Source organism: Podarcis melisellensis (genome assembly GCF_964234715.1).
Source record: "Podarcis melisellensis genome assembly, chromosome: 5".
Classification (NCBI taxonomy): Eukaryota; Metazoa; Chordata; class Lepidosauria; order Squamata; family Lacertidae; genus Podarcis; species Podarcis melisellensis.
This window is the reverse complement of record NC_138537.1, coordinates 39,675,603-39,693,390: the sequence shown is the minus strand read 5'-3', so window position 1 is coordinate 39,693,390 and position 17,788 is coordinate 39,675,603. Positions and strand designations below refer to the sequence as shown.

At 40.2% G+C, this 17,788-nt stretch overlaps 1 protein-coding gene across 3 annotated transcripts in view; it reads left to right on the top strand.

Annotated features, from left to right (window-relative positions):
- The window catches only part of NGEF (neuronal guanine nucleotide exchange factor), a 63,274-nt gene that overhangs the window by 7,189 nt on the left and 38,297 nt on the right, over positions 1-17,788 (top strand). For 2 of the 3 annotated variants that reach the window (XM_081912439.1, XM_081912441.1), the window contains exons 2-4: positions 7,422-7,511; positions 9,982-10,321; positions 12,909-13,038. In XM_081912439.1, the coding sequence (XP_081768565.1) occupies positions 10,057-10,321; positions 12,909-13,038 (395 nt within the window). In that variant the 5' untranslated portion in view covers positions 7,422-7,511; positions 9,982-10,056. Of the gene's footprint in view, positions 1-7,421; positions 7,512-9,976; positions 10,322-12,908; positions 13,039-17,788 lie in introns of those variants that run through there. The other variant, XM_081912440.1, reaches the window with a different exon arrangement.

The following is a 17,788-nucleotide window of genomic DNA, read 5'->3' as shown; positions in this document are numbered from 1 at the left end:
ACCCCATTTTATCCTCAAAAGAAACCCTGTGGAATAGGCTAGGTTGAGAGATAATGACTTGCCCAAGGTCACCAAATGAATTTCCTGTATAAACAGTGATTTGAATCTGGTTCTTCCTAGTCCAGTGATTTATCCATTATATCATTCTGGATTTCCCAGCCCCATGGCACTACAAAGCATGCTCCAAAAAACCTGGAAATTCCTTTAAAAAAGCATTTCATCCTATTTTAAACTACATTGTGGACATGTATGTTAGAAGCACTGTACATAGTGGGCTAACTCCATGCCTGCTGGAAGTTGATCTTTCTTGTTGATCTTTTGCATGTGGTTTGGTGATTCTGTACACACCCATCCAAGCATGAGCATTACAATTATGGGTGCTAGTGGGGGTGTATGGTTGCCGAGCTGCTTTGATTAATACAAAAATGGAGGCAATTGTGAAGAGTGCAAAGAGGAAGTAAAACAAGCATATTTGAGTATTGAGTAATCAACTCATAAATATTTGTGTGGTAGAAAGGAATGATGGGCGGTCAGGTACACACTCATATCCAACCTACCAACACTTTTTTATCACAGGGGTGTGGACAGGGTGATAAGCAATAAGACAAAAGCATAAACTTTTTAATACTTGTTCTACCCAACTGCTACCAGACTGTGTGGAAAGAGAGAGAGAAACCAGTTTGAGAATACAACTAAACCTGTATAGATTTATATTTTTTAATTCAGTATATTACCTTCTTATGACAACTAGTCTGATTTTACATGTTGAGGACCATGCCGGAATAAACCAGCAAAACACCGTAAACCCATAGTTTCTGTTTGGTAATAATCAATATTAACGATATTCGATTAAATTGTAAAATGTAGTTTACTTTGAGGTGAAGTTCTTTTCTTTTCAAGTACTCTTTTGATATGCTGTATGGACGTAATTCAATAAGTGATGCTCAGTTTCGGAGTAGAACCAGTCCAATTTATCATCAACTCAACCTTTCTTTGTTCTTTTAGTCCAGCTTTCACCAGATGTCTTGGACTACAAGGCCCATTATCAGCCCCAGCCAATACAGGTGATGGGCATGATAGTCCAAAACATCTAGAGGGCACTAGGTTGGCAAAGGCCTCTCTAGCCTAATAAATTGTGTTGGTTCAGCCATTATGGCAAACACCCACACTTTATCAAGCCATTTTAATACATAATATTACTGACAATCTCTACTTCACAGAAATATGCCCACAATTTTAAAAAAAAACTTCTTTACATTCCCATCTCACCAGGCCTTCAACTAGTTCATTAAGAAGAACATCAGAGCTAAAGAATTTTCATATCCTAAACATGCTTAGATGTTGCTTAAGAAGTAGCAAGAAGGAGAAATAAAGTGACAGTTAATAATACACCTGTCTTCAGTTCAGAGATCTACGCCCTCCCATCAGATGTCAAACAGATAAACAACTATTTGACTTTTAGAAGGTATCTGAAGGCAGCCCTGTTCAGGGAAGTTTTTAATGGTTGCTGTTTTGCTGTGTTTTAATATTTTGTTGGTAGCTGTCCAGAGTGGTTGGGGCAGCCCAGTCAGTTAGGCGGCGTATTATTATTACATATAGTTTAGCTTTTTAGAATTCTAATTCTAATTATTGCCTATACCTTCTGGGGCTCTTGCAAGCTGAGAGTATTGTTGCATTAAGGCTGGGGTGGTGAACCCCAGGCCTTAGGCCAAATGAAGCCCTCCATTTCTGTCTATCTGACCCTTGGGCTCTATCCAGGCCACACCTCTTCTTCCCTAGGTTACACGCCTCAGCAGCACTGCTTTGAGAGTTTTTGCATTTCTGAAATGTGTCATTGAACTCCAATACAGTAATGCTTCTTGCTTGCATTCATGGAGGCTAGAGAGGGGTGTGCAAAGGTAAATTTTGCATTAGTTTGCTCTGACCAGTTTTGCCTCTTGCGTCTCCGGTACTGGCATCTGACCCTCTGAAAGGTTGTCCTGAAGGGAATATGACCTTCAGGCTTCAAAAAGGTCCCTCACGCCTGCACTTAAGCCACAGAAAAATCCTATTTAATTGTGTTTTGACTAGATCTTGGGCATTGGTGATGTAAGCTAACAGCAGCCTTATGAGAAAAAGGTGTTAACATTTGTCCCAGTGAAATCTGGAAATCACCTTGAAGTGTGTAAGATTGACAGCTCTGGCCAATTTAGATTGATTGATGTTTATCCACACAACAAGGAAAGAAAGAATGACATCGAAGCAAGCTGTTCTCCTGACAACTTTTTTATCCCTCTCAAATTGAAGTGGCTTATGCTACTGTAGAATGAGCCAGATCAGGGTTCTGGAATGCGATCATGTTTTACACTGAAAAATAGGCAGTGGAGGTCAAAATTTCCTTTAATCCGTCTTTACATTTCATGATAGATTCCCTTAGGTATGGGAATTCTTTACAGAGAAAAGGACCTTCAATCTTTGCGTATGAACTAGCTTTAAGAATGTGAATAAAATAAGGTTAGCCTATAGTTTAATTAGTTCTGAAATCTTATAATGGCAGTGAAAAGGCCTTCTGTTTTCCTTAGTTTTCAATATACCGAATGCTGACTTTTCCGACATGACAATGACTGCTTAATAGCCCCAAAGGAGCGATCCTACTCTAAGATAACTGCTTTTAGCAGCTTCTCCTCGATGAGACCCATGAGACAAAGCACAGATTTGTGCAGGATGTGAATGATCTAAGTGAACTTTGATGTACTAACTATTATTGCAAACATGTTTTATGAACCCTGGGTATCTGCTTTTATTACATAATGAATCAATACCAGAAGTGTGAAAAGGCAGTACCGTGTTAGCACAAATAGAGCAATTCTAACTATAATTTTACCTTTAAATATGTAACACTTACATGTTCAGTTGTTAGCCACATGTTCTAAGATACGACGTTTTAAGAATTCAACATTTTAAGATGGATTTTTTATGTACTACGTACTACTGTTTACTTCCTTTGATCTATCAACTATGACAATCACAGGCACAAATAACTGGCCTAAAACCCTCTAAGGAAGAGTATGTGAAGCACTTTCACAACAGGCTGTGTAAAGCCGTGTCTGATCCATAGGCAGCACAACGGGAAAGTGCTTTCCCTGATCCTCAATAACCAGTCCTCTATGACTTTTCTTAAACTGCACGGGATGTAAAGCTCCTAGTTTAAACCAGGGATTGGGAATGTGTGGCCCTCCAGAATGTGTGTTGCTAGAATCCAACTCCCATCAGTCCCATTAGGGATGACGGGAATTTAGCAATATATGAAGGGCTAAATGGCCTCTATCTTTGACAAAGTATCCTAAAAGGGCGAGGAAGGTTTGGGGTTGTGTGCCATGAGATATGTGTCTGCAGACTCTTAATTCCCGGCTACTGCACATATTGGAGACAGCTGTACCAATCCATTTGGGGATTAGGAGAAGTTCTTCCTGCCTAATCTCAAACTTTAGAAGTCAGATGTCTCATGCTATGGTGCTATGTAGGGGGTGGGATTCCCCCTTTTTTATACCTTCCAGGACCCCAACTTATACATTCCCAGGGATGGTATCCAAATAAGTCATTTTCAGAGCAGACCCTCTGAAACGAATGGAGTTGAAGTAATTTAAATCCAATGATTATAATGAGTTGTGCATCAGACATAGCGCTATCGTATGAATCTAATAAAGATCTTCTAATAACTGAAATCCAGCCACTTTCCTCCTCCAAAAGCAAGGACAGCTTATGCTTTGTTTTCCACATCCATGCATTTGACTTTGTCTTTCTTCAAGGGGTCCTTTTGTAGAGTTATTATAAGCCTTTTGATGTTTTAACTGATGGACAAGAGGAAGCCAATTCAAATACTGCAATACTTTCATTGAACAGTAAAGCATATACATTCTCCACATTCTTCAAATTCCTCATCCATTGCCTAGCCAGTCTTCAGCACTGCATTCATATTTGACCTTATTAGCGTCTCTCTGTATATTCTAGAATAACAACAAGAACATTTCAGTATGACTGTCAGAACAGGATTACTAACCCAAATGCAGTATAAGCAGTAGAACACTCCAAATGTCATAATATGCTACCGGAGGAGGGGGTTCTGTTTATTCTCCTCACAATAAAATAATACAGCTTACTGGACCATAAAGTTCTGATTCTGTTCCTTGTATGTTAACACATTCTCTGGAAAAATTAGTCATATTTTCAGGGTACAAAGGGAGCTCTGCCTTTTTAAAAAAAAATATATGACAAATTTCATTAATTTTTAAAGTATCAGTAGAATGAATAATTAATTACATATCCCAAAGTGTGGACATAAAATTACGTCTCCCATCCCTGGGCAGTCCTAACTCAATGTCCCACAACCAACAACAACAGTAGAGGAATTTGAAAGGGGGGGGAAGGGCTTAGCAAAAAGAAGTGTGAGGCTAAATCAGAACCACAGTTCAATGCTGCTTTCATCTCTTGTTCAAATAGCTCAAAAAATGTCTTCCAGATTTCCCCTGCTTTCATATCTATAATATATATTTGCTCACTTATTGCTTGATCTAGTATGTCTTCTGTCCAACATTTTATTGTTGAGCCACCTTAGATTTCCATTGTTCCTGTGACCTGACCAATTTAGCATTTGCTCTGGTAGTAATGTGTATGCTATGTACCACCCTCGTTCTCTTAGAATGGCAATGGCACCCAACTGAGAGGTGCTGAAACTGAGTTCCGGCAAGTTCTGGTTGAAACAAAGCCCCAGCTTTATTTTTTTTCTCACACAGCCAAGGAAACCCTATTACAAAACAGTTTATATTTCTTGCCTTATTGCAGAGGACTTGTTTGAATGCTGTTCTGATATAAGACACATACCGTACTTTGCAATAGACCAACTTTGATATGCCCTCTCCTTTTTTGATCTCATACTGAGAATGTAGTAAAGCTAGTTCCCCTCAGCTATGTAGAATTATATATGACAGCAGCAGATTTGTCTTTGAATGCAAGTCACTAAGGGATTTCCAGTGAAGCAGCAGCTAACCACCCCCTTTTCACTCTGCAACTCCTTCTTCCAGCCACTTTTTTTCCAATATGATGTCTGCTACTGGCTAGGGGTGGCTGTGTTAGGGAAGCAACCTTGAAGGAGAGGCTTGTTAAGTATAATTGGTTTAATTGACATTGAAATGGGTATGTCTATCTATTGGTGAAAAGATTTAACATAGGGAGATTCCACTGAAGCTTAAGAAAAGCAAGAAGAGCACTCTGAGCTCTTGGTGAGTTGATAATTAACTGATTGTTGCTTTCTGCTAGCTAACATGTGAGTGAGTAACCTTAGATCAGGTGATGAAGGTACTGAGTTGCAAATTTACCATCTTGGAAAGGTGGTGGCTGCTTCTTTGTTCTCTCCCAGGCTGCATGGAAGGGAGATTTAACTGAAGTTCTCCAGGAAAACAGATAAAGGCAAAATGGATGTTGAAGGAGAGAGACCTTTGCTTATAGGTCTGTTTGGATTATTTCATATTTTGTAAGATGCTGAGCCTATGACTTTGAATGGCAAATGTCTTATGGAACTGTTTGGATGTATCATTGGATGTTTTAATTCTGTTATGAAGAAAGTTCTGCAAGTAAAGTTTGAATAATATCTTTATGATTCGGGAAAAAGTTGCCTTCCAAAAGGAGTCAGTTCTTTTGCTTCCAGTCGCTTCAAACTGCACAGTATTAATATCTGCAACAGGACTGTGGTTAAACAGATAATGGAAAAAAAGAGTTCAGCACCCCTCTTCTGCCCTCCCTCATTTTTTTGCTGTGGTTTGACAGCAATCTACATTTGAAGATAAAGATCTTGCATCATGTATATTTCCACCCCCAGAAGGCTAATGCTTCCAAGTCTTCCAAGTTTGAATATTATACTCCCTTCAGCTGCGCCCTGTTGTTGTTCTTCCTGCATTTCTCCTCACCTCTCTTGAGAGCTGTTACACTGTTAATGAGTCATCTTCGCAATTTCAGCACTATTTGTTTCCTAGAGGTGAAGCAAAATGTCTCTTCTGAAAGCACATCATTCATTTTAGTCTTTATGTAGCACCTTCATGCCAGTGCAATTCACCTACTCAATCAGGCAACAGCGTATTGCTTCCTATGAGGACATTTTTGGGCTACCATATCTTACCGCCGCTCTTAACAGGATGAAAGCCACCACAAGCTGACTGATGGCATGGTGACTCATCCTGTGAATGCTCCAATAGGTTCCATCAACCGATGCCTAGCTACTGTATGAAAGCCCTCTCAAAATGTGAGTGGAAACAGGAGATGAAAGATTATGGTCTCAATAATCAAGGCCAGTCACAGCATTAAAAAAATTAAGCTTGAGTGGCTTCAACAAATCCCCATTTTGCCAAAATGGTTGTATGAATGAGTCCTTTACTTGCTTTATGTTCCTTCATCCATGGCTTCCTAGAGTACTGAATACAGTGGAAATTGACAATAAGCTTGATTACTATTTCGAAACTCCACAATCTGGTTTAATTTTTGTAAAAATAAATAAATCACTGAGTCATATTCAACTTCAGTTCTACTCAAGAGTATATTTATTCAATTAAATTGACTAACTTATGTACAGAATGTGGTTGGATACAACCCATTATGTGCAAAGCATTAATATGACAATGGTGGCAATTGTTTGTCACAATAAATATTGTTTTGGGAATGAGGCTGGCCTCCCTGTCCTCCATTACCACAGTCACATGCTGTTTGGAAGCTTTTACTTCCATTTACTTGGGAGTAAGGCCTACTGAACTTGATGGGACTTGCTCCAAAGTGAGCCTGCATAGGATTGCACTGTTAGACTTCCATCACATTTGCACATTCTTACTATGTGCTTTCCCCACTGTACACAATCCTCTTGTTTTTTATCCCTATTCTGGACAATGACTGTCATTTTTGTTTTGTTCTGCTACATAAATGCTGCATAGTCCTAGATTAAATTTGATTTTAGTCTCATAGGGTTAGGCTGCCAATGTTGTAGTGTGGCCTTTTATATCTTCCAAGGAATTATTGAGATCTGTAACTGTTCAGCATGTGAGTGTGGGTGAATGTGTGCAGGGGTAGGTTGACTGAGGTACAAAATATCTGCTAACCTGGGGCTCTGGGGGAGTGGCATTTGCTGCTTGGCATGGCCATGGTTGGTCCAGGGGTGTCCCCATTTTCCTGCATGGCTGGAGGTGGAGATGGTCACTTGATGCCACCCACCTCCGACCACACCTGTTAAATCATCAAGACAGGCGTGAATTTATGAAGCTGGATTAAAAAAGAAGAAGCAAGCAGCTCTATGCCATTATGCATGTAGGGAAACTCAGACCATTGATCAGTCCTAGACTATTTATTGTTAGCTGAAACCACAGCTTGGTGTGATGTCTGAAATGAGCTATATTTACATACAGGTCCAGAAAGAAACAAGTTCTGCAGACATCTGAACATTGGCACAAGTTAAAAACAAGTCTGGCTGTTTAGATTATAACTGGATTTAAAAGGTAATTTTGTGTGTGTGTGTCTAGTCTTAGGCAATTAAGATGTATAATTGATGTAATTGTATACTGAGCTTTTTCTTGATGTTTTATATATTTACTGGAAGTGTGTTATATTTAATTTTCCAAAAAGATTACTGAAAACCAGAACGGGAAAGTTGTAAGAACCAGCATGGGTGGGTCTTGTTAATAAGTTAATGCATAACTGTTTCTTGTTTGTATCTGAAGCTTTTGCAAGGTACTGGATGAGCAACAACAGGTCATAGCTAGTCAAGGAGGATATTTATTTCATGTATTTCATGCATATTTGGAAAGGGTGGACATACAGCAGACATTAAACAGCCCTGTTGCTCCAGATCCAGTTTTAGTTAGGAGTTACGAACTACAGTAGCTTGATTTTTTCTGTCTTGTAAAACAGCTTCCTGTTTGCCCTAAACAAACTCTGGCAAAGCTCTGAGAAATCAATGACATCTTTTTGCTTGGGGAGTGGGATTTGATAATGACATTGAATTAGAAATGTGCTAAATTTCTTATCATTGATACTGAGGCTTGACAGCTACTACTAACAATTCATCCTAGAGAATGACACTTACTATAATATATCCACCCCACAGCATTTGGAAATTGTGAATAAGCTAAGAAGATCAGACATGAAGTTCATTTTATGACCAATCTGAACATCTCACAGTCTTGGTCTAACCCTCTACACAAGGTTATCAATGATAAAACTTTATTTTTAAATTAAATTTATATTTCACCCTTTCTCCCAAAGGAGCCTAGGGCAGCAAACAACAAGTGATAAAGCTATAACAATGCCTTAAAAACAATTCTAATAGAGATGCAAACTGGGAAAGAGCTCAGCTGAAAAGGGTTGTTTAAGAAGGAAGGTCTTTAAGAGGCACTGAAAAGACAGCACTTACTGGCACTTGTCTAATATTTAAGAGAAGTGAATTCCAAAGGGTAGATGGATGTCAGGGAGTCTTGATAACAAACAAGAGTAGTTAATTAAATAGAAGATTTATTGCAAAAACAGAGTTCACCAGAATCGCGATCACAGCCATCCGTCTATAAATCCAAGATGTCCCTTCTAAGGAGGGTGTTTCTGGTGAGACCAGAAACAGCCGAACTTCCTCTTGTGACGTATTCTGTCCCATACACCTAGACCTTGGACTAAGGGAGTCAGCTCCCACCCCTTCCTCATTCTCTGAGACAGTACTTCCGTGGTCCTTCCCGCTCTCTAAGCTGCTTTCGTTTCTAGCCCCTGCATTTTGTCCTTCACTAGCACGCTGGCAAGCTGCTGGCTGACTCTCCGCAATTTTATCAGTTGACATTCCTAAGGGCAGGGGAGTTGGCTCTCGGCTATAATCATCCTGTCTTGAGAGATTAACCCTGTTTTTTCCTAGCTACTTCCTTCACTGGGAGCTGGCTGCAAACTTTCCCTGAGGGCTGGCTCATTCATGACAGTGGCACAACAGAAAAGGCCTGATTCCTATGCTGAGCAGAGAAGAACTCCTGATATGATGGTATCTGCAGGGGGCTCTCATCTGCAGGGCATAGAGATCAATTGGGTATATAAGAGGTGAGCTGTTCAATGATATTGTACATTCCTGAAAGAAAGAGGAAACAGATCAAACAGGTTAGGGTCCTGGGTCCCACTGACAAAAATTTGGAAGGCCTTGTCTCAGCTAATAGCTGGGGTCATCCAAGACCTTATGTAGTCCAGCAAGGCCTATGGAGCAGTTGCCACCACCTCACCGAGGAGCTGGCTATGGCAACTTAAAGGATCCTTGTCCAGTTCTGCAGGTATCAGTCTGGAGGGGAAAGAGGAGGTGCCAAAGGTCCTTTCTGAGTAGAGCTGCTTGTATTTTCCTTAGGGTAGCATAAGGGGTCAGGTTCTGGGATCATTGCACTTACTAATCGCCATCTAGATCCTTTTTGGTGCTTTCTGTTTGTATCATATGAATAGACAATTTAAATGAAATGTAAAATTGTGTCTTCAAGGGCGTCAGAGAAGACCAAATGTTTCCCATTCAAAAATAACTCTATTGCAGAGGAATTTGGAGTTTAGCTTGAATAGTTTTTCAAGGTGATCATGACATATCATGTCCCAATGCAGTTTTTTGATAACTCTAATATCAACATTTAAATTAATGTTTCAGACAGTTTGATAACATCTGTGCCAATAACAATGAACCATAACCAGGAACATCCCCTAACCTTCACCCTTGCCATCCTGTGTGTTTATGTATCTCCAACTGAAGATTACACTTCCTGCATCTGATGTAGTAGACTTTAGTCCATGAAAGCTTGGGTCATAATAAAATTTGTTAGTACTTAAGGTGCCACAAGACTGTTCATTTTGCTGCCACAGAATGATTAATATGTCTCCTCTCTGGAAATTCTACATTGTTATAGATGAACGTTTTCCTTTTATTGTTTAAATAAACTTTCTTACACTTTGTTTTTAATTCTAAAGCCAAGAAACCTGATGGAATTTATAAAGATTCCTCGTTGTCTGCTTTGGTGTTATTAAACAATCCAACTTGTTGCCATGGAGACAGAAGAACTAGAAGAGGTGGAAAGACACAGTAGGAAATCAGTCCATGGTCATTGGAAGGATAGTTCTTCGCAGGCAGTATCATGCGTGGACTTGATCTGTGATAATGAGTCAGAGGCTTCCGACCATGTAACTGAGAAGGAATCACAGACGCACTACATTCCGATTCGAAGAAATTCCAGGTACTACCGCTCCTTCAGACTTCGGAACAGAGGGAAAGCGAGGAGCAGCAGAGAAGTTCAAACTGAAAACGTTGAAGGTAAGTAGTCTAAGTAGTTACTCTCCCTTCTTTGCCCATTGAGACTGAGAGTTATGGATAAAAGTATATAGCAAGGGTTGGGGGAGAGAGTTTACAGGAAGAACAGTGACAGACTTCTTAAGACTCTAGAATCTGGGTCCCTGCCTTCATACACCGGCTGCACCTACTGGATATCAAGTTGCTGCAAGTCTGAAACTGCAAAAACAAGAGAGAAAGCTAAACGGGATGAGATCTGATGCCATTTCACTTACAATGAAGCTCTGTTTGGTTGGCAAGACCCACAACTAAAGAAGGAATGAACAGCAAGAACAAGCAAAATATTTTATACAAATGAGAGTGTCTACTGGAGCAAGAGACATATTAACAGCACAATGCTAGACAAGTTTACACACAAGTCCATTAAGTGCAATGGAACTTACTCTTTAATAGGTGTGTTTAGACTGCAGTCTTGAGAACCAAACACAACAAGATTATTGTTGTCTAAAACACACAGCAAAGTAATTAATAATACTTAGCATGTCTATAGCACATTCAAAATTCTTCCTCTACATTATCTTGATGATTGTTGTGCTTCTGCCAATAAACTTTTCTTTGACGCCAGGTAAAGACAACTTTTGTTGGCAAAGAAATGGGTTTCTCCCCAAGGAGATAGCTGTTTTTTGTTTCTCCTTCTGGAAATGAGCTTAGATAACAAATTACCCCATCCTAATGCCCTCTCACAGAAGACTGGGCCCATTCCTTCTTGCAATATAACACTCAAGGTAAGTCTCTTCCCTTTCTCCAAGCAGATATCACAAGACTAAAAACTTCTACTTAATATGCTGCTCCAGTCATTGTAGTATGGTATATGGACAAAATGAGCTCTTTTGTATGCTAGGGCAGACATTTCTCCACCCAGTGAATGCAGTATGCAGCAAGGCTAACAAAACAGATTTTTTCATTGAGTCACCTGAGCCCAAGAGAGCCTCTGCACCAAGCCTGGTGCAGATGAGGAGACTCTGACCTACACACAGCACAGATTCATAACAACTGTAAAGAAAGACATCAGTCCCAGCAGAATCTATTCAAAAACAAGCTGATCTGCTACAAGTTACAACTTAAATCTGTGTAGTCTGACCAGTTGCGTTCCTACCTACTCTCTGCTGTTCCACTGCTGAAGCAGCAGCTGCTCACCTAAAGAACTAGAAGAGGAATTCATGACGTCTTCAGAATGTAACAGGACTTTATGAAGAGCCAGGGAACCTCTCTTTCACCTAAGCTAACATTTATTCAGGCAACTAGCAGAGAATTATCTTCAGCCTTCATACCTCAATGGGTACTGCAAATGGAGAACCTCATCTTGCAGCACTAGCTAAAGTACACGGACAGCAACGATGGGTGAGCTCTTTTATCTTACATTTGAGATCTCTGATGTATTGTTTGTTTACAGAACTGAGCCAAGCTGATCCTACTCTGTTTATGTAGAACTGGGTCTGGGCATTTGCCCCTTGCACATGGGCTCTGTGTTCACCTGCCCCCTCTCTTATTTTGGGGTTCTGGTGAGAGAAAGCAGTCTGGAGCCAGTTGTGGTTATGGGTTTGTCCTCCTATCCTACCCACCCGAATGAACCAGTGAAAAGGCTGAAAGGGCAGAAGTAGCAGCATGATTAATCAGCTGCTTCCTGGCTATAATGTGCCCCAGTATCAAGGTCAAATGTCTCATACATCAAATAGCAGACTGGCTCAGGATTTACACTTTGCAGGTAGAAGAGGGTAGAGAAGGGCAGACAGGAAACAGCTCCACAATCCATTGGTAGAATGAAATTTGACACAGAAAAAAGGCAAAATGGTAACTAGAAATTGTATGTAAACTGAATATAGTTACGTATCAAACAAATAGCCGGGGAAAAATTATCACTAATTTCATCACAAAAAAATATTTACTGTACTTGGTCCCCATTAATCCCGTGTAAAAATGCTCATACAACCATGTTCAGTGCAGCAACCATAATAGCAATCAATGCACTGCCTGGGAGAAATGCTACATTTTCCAAATAAAAAATACTGCATTTGCGAAATGTGATATTCTTGCTATGTGAGTGTATCATCAGACACGAATGTGTGCAACAAATGAGGGAAAATGCATATTAACATCAAAGTACATTATGCTGATAAAATGGTAAAGTGCATCATTTTCATTCCCATCCTCCCAAATTTTAACAAACGGCCATGAATCAGATGAGATCATGTCTGGTTTCTTGTGGGAACTTTTTCTGGCTCATTTTGATGTAGGCATGTAGGACTTTTGTCATTCTGTTCCTAGAACAAAAAGCAAATTTAAAGCCAATGCCTGAGAACATATCTCTGAGTCTTCTTTCTCAGTAATGAAACTAAGTTCTAGGAAAGCTTCCAGAAAACTGAGGGCTGGGATTTCTGCAAGGTAACAGCCACAAGCTTACCTATATATGTATCAAGTAGTCATGTTTTTGTTAAAAAAACAACAACACTGTGAAGAAATGAATCAGCCACAAAAAAAACTCTCAACCTCTATTTTTTCTTAATTGCAAATATTTTATAGAACTGATAGAAAACATTTCTTTATTTCAAAGCTTCACTAAAAAATGGTAGTGCCAGAAATGAGCTTCTGAACAAAGACGAATTGTTACGCATATTTCACAAGGGCCTGTCTCTACATGTAAAACGAGATATGACAGCCGCAGAAGAACAATGGTTGCAAAGGTAAGAAAGAAAGCAATTTCCCTTGAGATACAGAAGGCAAAAAAAGATAAAATGGGTTTTAAATGAGTATCAAATGGATTGGTCAAATTGCGTGCAGCACTTTCACATTTATTACTTTATTCTGCAGTTTTAGAATAATTTTTCCATTACTCTATAAATATGTACAGGCCTCAGTTGTTTGTTTCCTTTTTTTGGAGCCCTTGTTGGATAATGATGGCTACAGGCTGTTGTAGAGCTCTTTCTCCCCAGTTAAGAGAGGGAGCACAGGAGCCGGAGGCCTTCCTGGTACAGCTATGAAAAGCTCTGTGAAAAGTATGGGACAAAAATTGGATTCTGGGCATGAGGGAAGACTCCACAAGGAAGGGTGTTTGAAAAAGGGTGAGGGGCTGCCAGCTCTGCAGGCAAAGGTTGACATAACTGAGCTCCTAAGCGCCACAGGGGTGCTGCCGAAAGAATGCAGGTGGTCAAGGGAGCCGTGGACTCAAAACAGTTGGAAAACCTCTGGTTTAGGAAGTGGCAGTTCCTTCTCAATGGACTATCCTCTCCTGCCCAACCTCTGTAGACCATATACATTGCAGAACAAAGTGTTGCCCACAGACAAGCCTATCATCTATTTAAGATCAGAGAATGTTAGCTTTATAGTTCAATGAAAATGTTGATCCAGTGTGTGGCAGCTGTGGAAAAGGCAGATCCCATGCTAAGGGTCATTAGGAAAGGAACTGAAAATAATACTGCTGATACCATAATGCCATTATATAAATCTATGCGGAGACAACATTTGGAATACAGTGGTACCTCTGGATGCGAACAGGATCCGTTCCGGAGCCTCGTTCGCATCCTGAGTAGAACGTAACACGCGACTGCGTGTCTGTGTGTGCACGGGTCGCGTTTTGCCCCTTCTATGCATGCCTGTGATGTAATTTTGAGTGTCTGTGCATGCGTGAGTGGTGAAACCTGGAAGTAACGCGTCCTGTTACTTCTGGGTCGCCGCAGAGGGTAACCTGAAAACGCTCAACTTGAAGCATATTTAACCCAAGGTATGACTGTAATAGAATCCTCAAAAAGGATGAGTTTTTCTTGCTTCCTTTGAATAAAACCATTTGCCCACCTCATTTCTAATTCCTTTCATGGAAAAGGTCTAGAAAAAGGCAACCAAAATGATCAATTCCTCTATGAGGAAAGATTGCTTTGGGAATGGGAGAAGTTCCATGTGCCCAGTCACTTGGTGGGTGTTCTATGAGTGCAAGCAACACTCTGCTTGTTCCCCTCCACACCACTTCTTGGCTGTTATGGGTCATGGAGTACAATCACCTTGTATTAAGATTTGTAAGCTGCTTCATGGATAAAAGCCACCAAAGTCGCATAAAATTGTTTAGCAAGGGGGAGAGAAGGGGATTCTGAATACTGCTGTAACAGAGGGTGGTGGTATTAAGGCAACTGTATTCTTGAATAGTTGTTTGAAAAAGAATTACTAAAGATTACAAATATTTGCAAAATTGTTATACTGTTACGGTGCAGAAATCAAGCCATTAACTTACTGGCACACTAGGTGAAACTATTAAGCCTAAAGTTAAAATACAGCAAAAAAGAAGCAAAAAATAAACAAATTCTGCCCACACAGCTAAAAGATAAATACATGATATATATCATGCTCTGAAGGTCAGCAGACTTAGGCTTTATTGAATTCACTGGGGGCATTAATCCTAAAATAAAGCATTTTTAGATAAAAATACCATGCAGTATTTCCTTCTCCATTTCAGTTGTCAAAATATGAGTGTCTGTGACCACATGAACATGTTCTGTCTTTAAGCTGATCTGATCCCCATCACATATAAAGTTTTGCTTTGATTTCAAGATCAAGGCCGGATTGGGATTCTGCTGTCTTAAACCCAATGGCCAAATGATGATCCAAACTCCACTTCCCATGCCCTTCCCATCTGCCTCACCTCTGTTCCCTCCATCATTATCTTTTAAAATTGTGTTGCAAATAAATGTAATCTTAACTGTACTCTTCAGCATAAATGTTCAAACTGTTGCCGGAACATGAGAGAAAATCACTGCTAATTAGATTTGAGTGAACCCATAGATAGAAGTATGGTAATCACACCAGTCCCCAGAGTGCTTGCAAAGCTATGGGAACAGGATATAAGAAGCTAGGAACTAACTTCAAATTTGTTGCAAAGTTTTTGTCAAAGACTGGAGAAGTGCAGGTGGAGAGACTTGTGTTTCAACAAATTGTGAACGCACTTATGCAGAGTGACAGTGACCAAATGTTCAGAGCCAGAGATAGCTTTGCCATACAGGAAAGTCAAGTGTCCAGCTTCACACAGCACCATAGTGGGAGGATAAGTGAAGGCAGAAATTGGTGTCTGAGTGATCAAGCAAAATCTTTGGCCCAAGCAGGCAGATGGATACATTTGGGCCCTGCTTCTGAGAGCAAAATGTATTGATCTGGCACTGCACACACAACTTGTTTTAAATGATTGGTAGTTCTGTATTAGTCCTTATAAGGAAGCCCTGTAACATGCTCCCTAAAAATCTTCTGTTCCTGATTCATTGACTAGTTACAGGAATAAACAGTCCAAAGTTCATACATACTTGGCAAGTCCAGAGAACTTTGGCTGCATGTCACATTTACTGCAAATCCAGCTCAGTAACCCCCTGTCCCTGCCTTGAATTAAAGACAAAAAAACTTCAAAAGCAAAAGCTGATTCTTCCTGTGGTTTTTTTTTTAATAATGTATTTGCCCACAAAAAAGGACAAGAAAAATGCTATTAGCCATATAAAATTCCTGCATGTTATTTAGAGAAATGGCAATGCCACAATTAAGTATGCAGGGATCCTCTTTCCCAATAAAGTTATGCTATATATCCCTAGGGACACAGGTGGCGCTGTGGGTTAAAGCCTCAGCGCCTAGGACTTGATCGAAAGGTCGGCGGTTCGAATCCCTGCGGCGGGGTGCGCTCCCGCTGCTCAGTCCCAGCGCCTGCCAACCTAGCAGTTCGAAAGCACCTCCGGGTGCAAGTAGATAAATAGGGACCGCTTACCAGCAGGAAGGTAAACGGCGTTTCCGTGTGCAGCTCTGGCTCGCCAGAGCAGCGATGTCACGCTGGCCACGTGACCCAGAAGTGTCTTTGGACAGCGCTGGCCCTTGGCCTCTTGAGTGAGATGGGCGCACAACCCCAGAGTCTGGCAAGACTGGCCCGTACGGGCAGGGGTACCTTTACCTTTACCTTATATATCCCTAGCTAAATGTTTCTTTCCACATAATTCCCCAGACGTTTTGCAAAAGCAGGAGTCTCCAAATTTGACTTGAACTTGAAGGCAAAATTCAGTGCCAATATAGGGTTATGAGTTGACCCACTCTGCTCTAAGGAAGTTCATTAGACTAAGGACTAAAGTACACCATCTTGGCAAATCTTGCTTCTAACATTTCCTTTCTTGCAGGGGGAGGGGGCTCAAGGATGCTTTCCTCCAGCAGGGTTTACTTCAGGTTTCAGAGACAAGACAGCTGGGAGGAATGATTAAAAATGGCCTAGGGGCAGCCAAAAGGAGACTTGGCAGGCAGGGAACTGCCTCCCACAAGCTGATTCTCCTCTGCAGTTTCCATAATCCAGTCCCTATATTAGCAGGAAAGGGGGGAAAGGGGCTAGGAATGTGCTGTAGCATCCTTCAAAATCCCTTAGATGATTCACTTGATTTGGGCTGTCCAAATTCACCTCCAAATTCTGCTTTCGGCTAACTTTAGTAATGATCCTTGTTACATGATGTAGATGGAAATGTTCCCATTTGAAAAAAACAAACAAAAAACCCAACACAAATATTTTAGCATGATCTGAGGTATATATTTCCTCTTGGTTTGAATAAAACTTCCTTAGAGGAAGTTTTTAACACCTTGCAGGGTGTTTTTTTCCCACCCCATCTAAAAAATTTTTGCTATTATATCATGACAGATATAAATGAGCTAACCTCAGCTGCTAAGAGAGCTACAGCAAATTACATTTAGCAAATGTAAATAGGATTTTAAAATGTAAATAAGCTGTCAGTTTCACTTTTGCATTGGAAAGAAAAATCCCACATACCTGAAATACACAGGAACTGATGTCAGAAGTAACCGAATTGTGAAGGAGCTTAAGGACTTACATGCAATCACTGGGGGGTGGGGGGTGGAATAAATGAAGATTTAAAAATATGTATTAAGAAAATTATTAGGAGACTTTGAGCTTCTCTGCTGAATTATTTATATAGGTCATATTTAAGCAATTGTATAGGACAGAACCCAAGCAAGACCATAATAGCTAGTTCAGCTTTCCCACCTCTGCCTTACTCTTGAGAGCTATATTCATTCCCTAAATCTATTATGGATGGGTAGAATATCACATTAATGTCACTGACAAGTTACTTCATATATCATGTAATTGTGGGATAAGTCTGTTGATCATGCAAAAAGAGATGCCTTTGGCTTTGCATAAAAGGGTAGGGTAGATCTGGAGTCAAAGACAATCATTCTTCTAGAAGCACTAGTTATACCAATTTAATTACTTTTTTGAGGTGACTGCTATCTAACCTGCAATATTTATGTATAATAGAATTTAACAGAAAAAAATGCATTACAAAACCGTAAAAAGGTCAACCAATTTAGTAGTACATAAACCAATTTAGCAGCACATTGTTAAAGAACTGGCCAGATGCACTGAATTGTTATAAATGTAAAAACTAGGCATCAGTGAATTGAATTTTCCATTAAAGT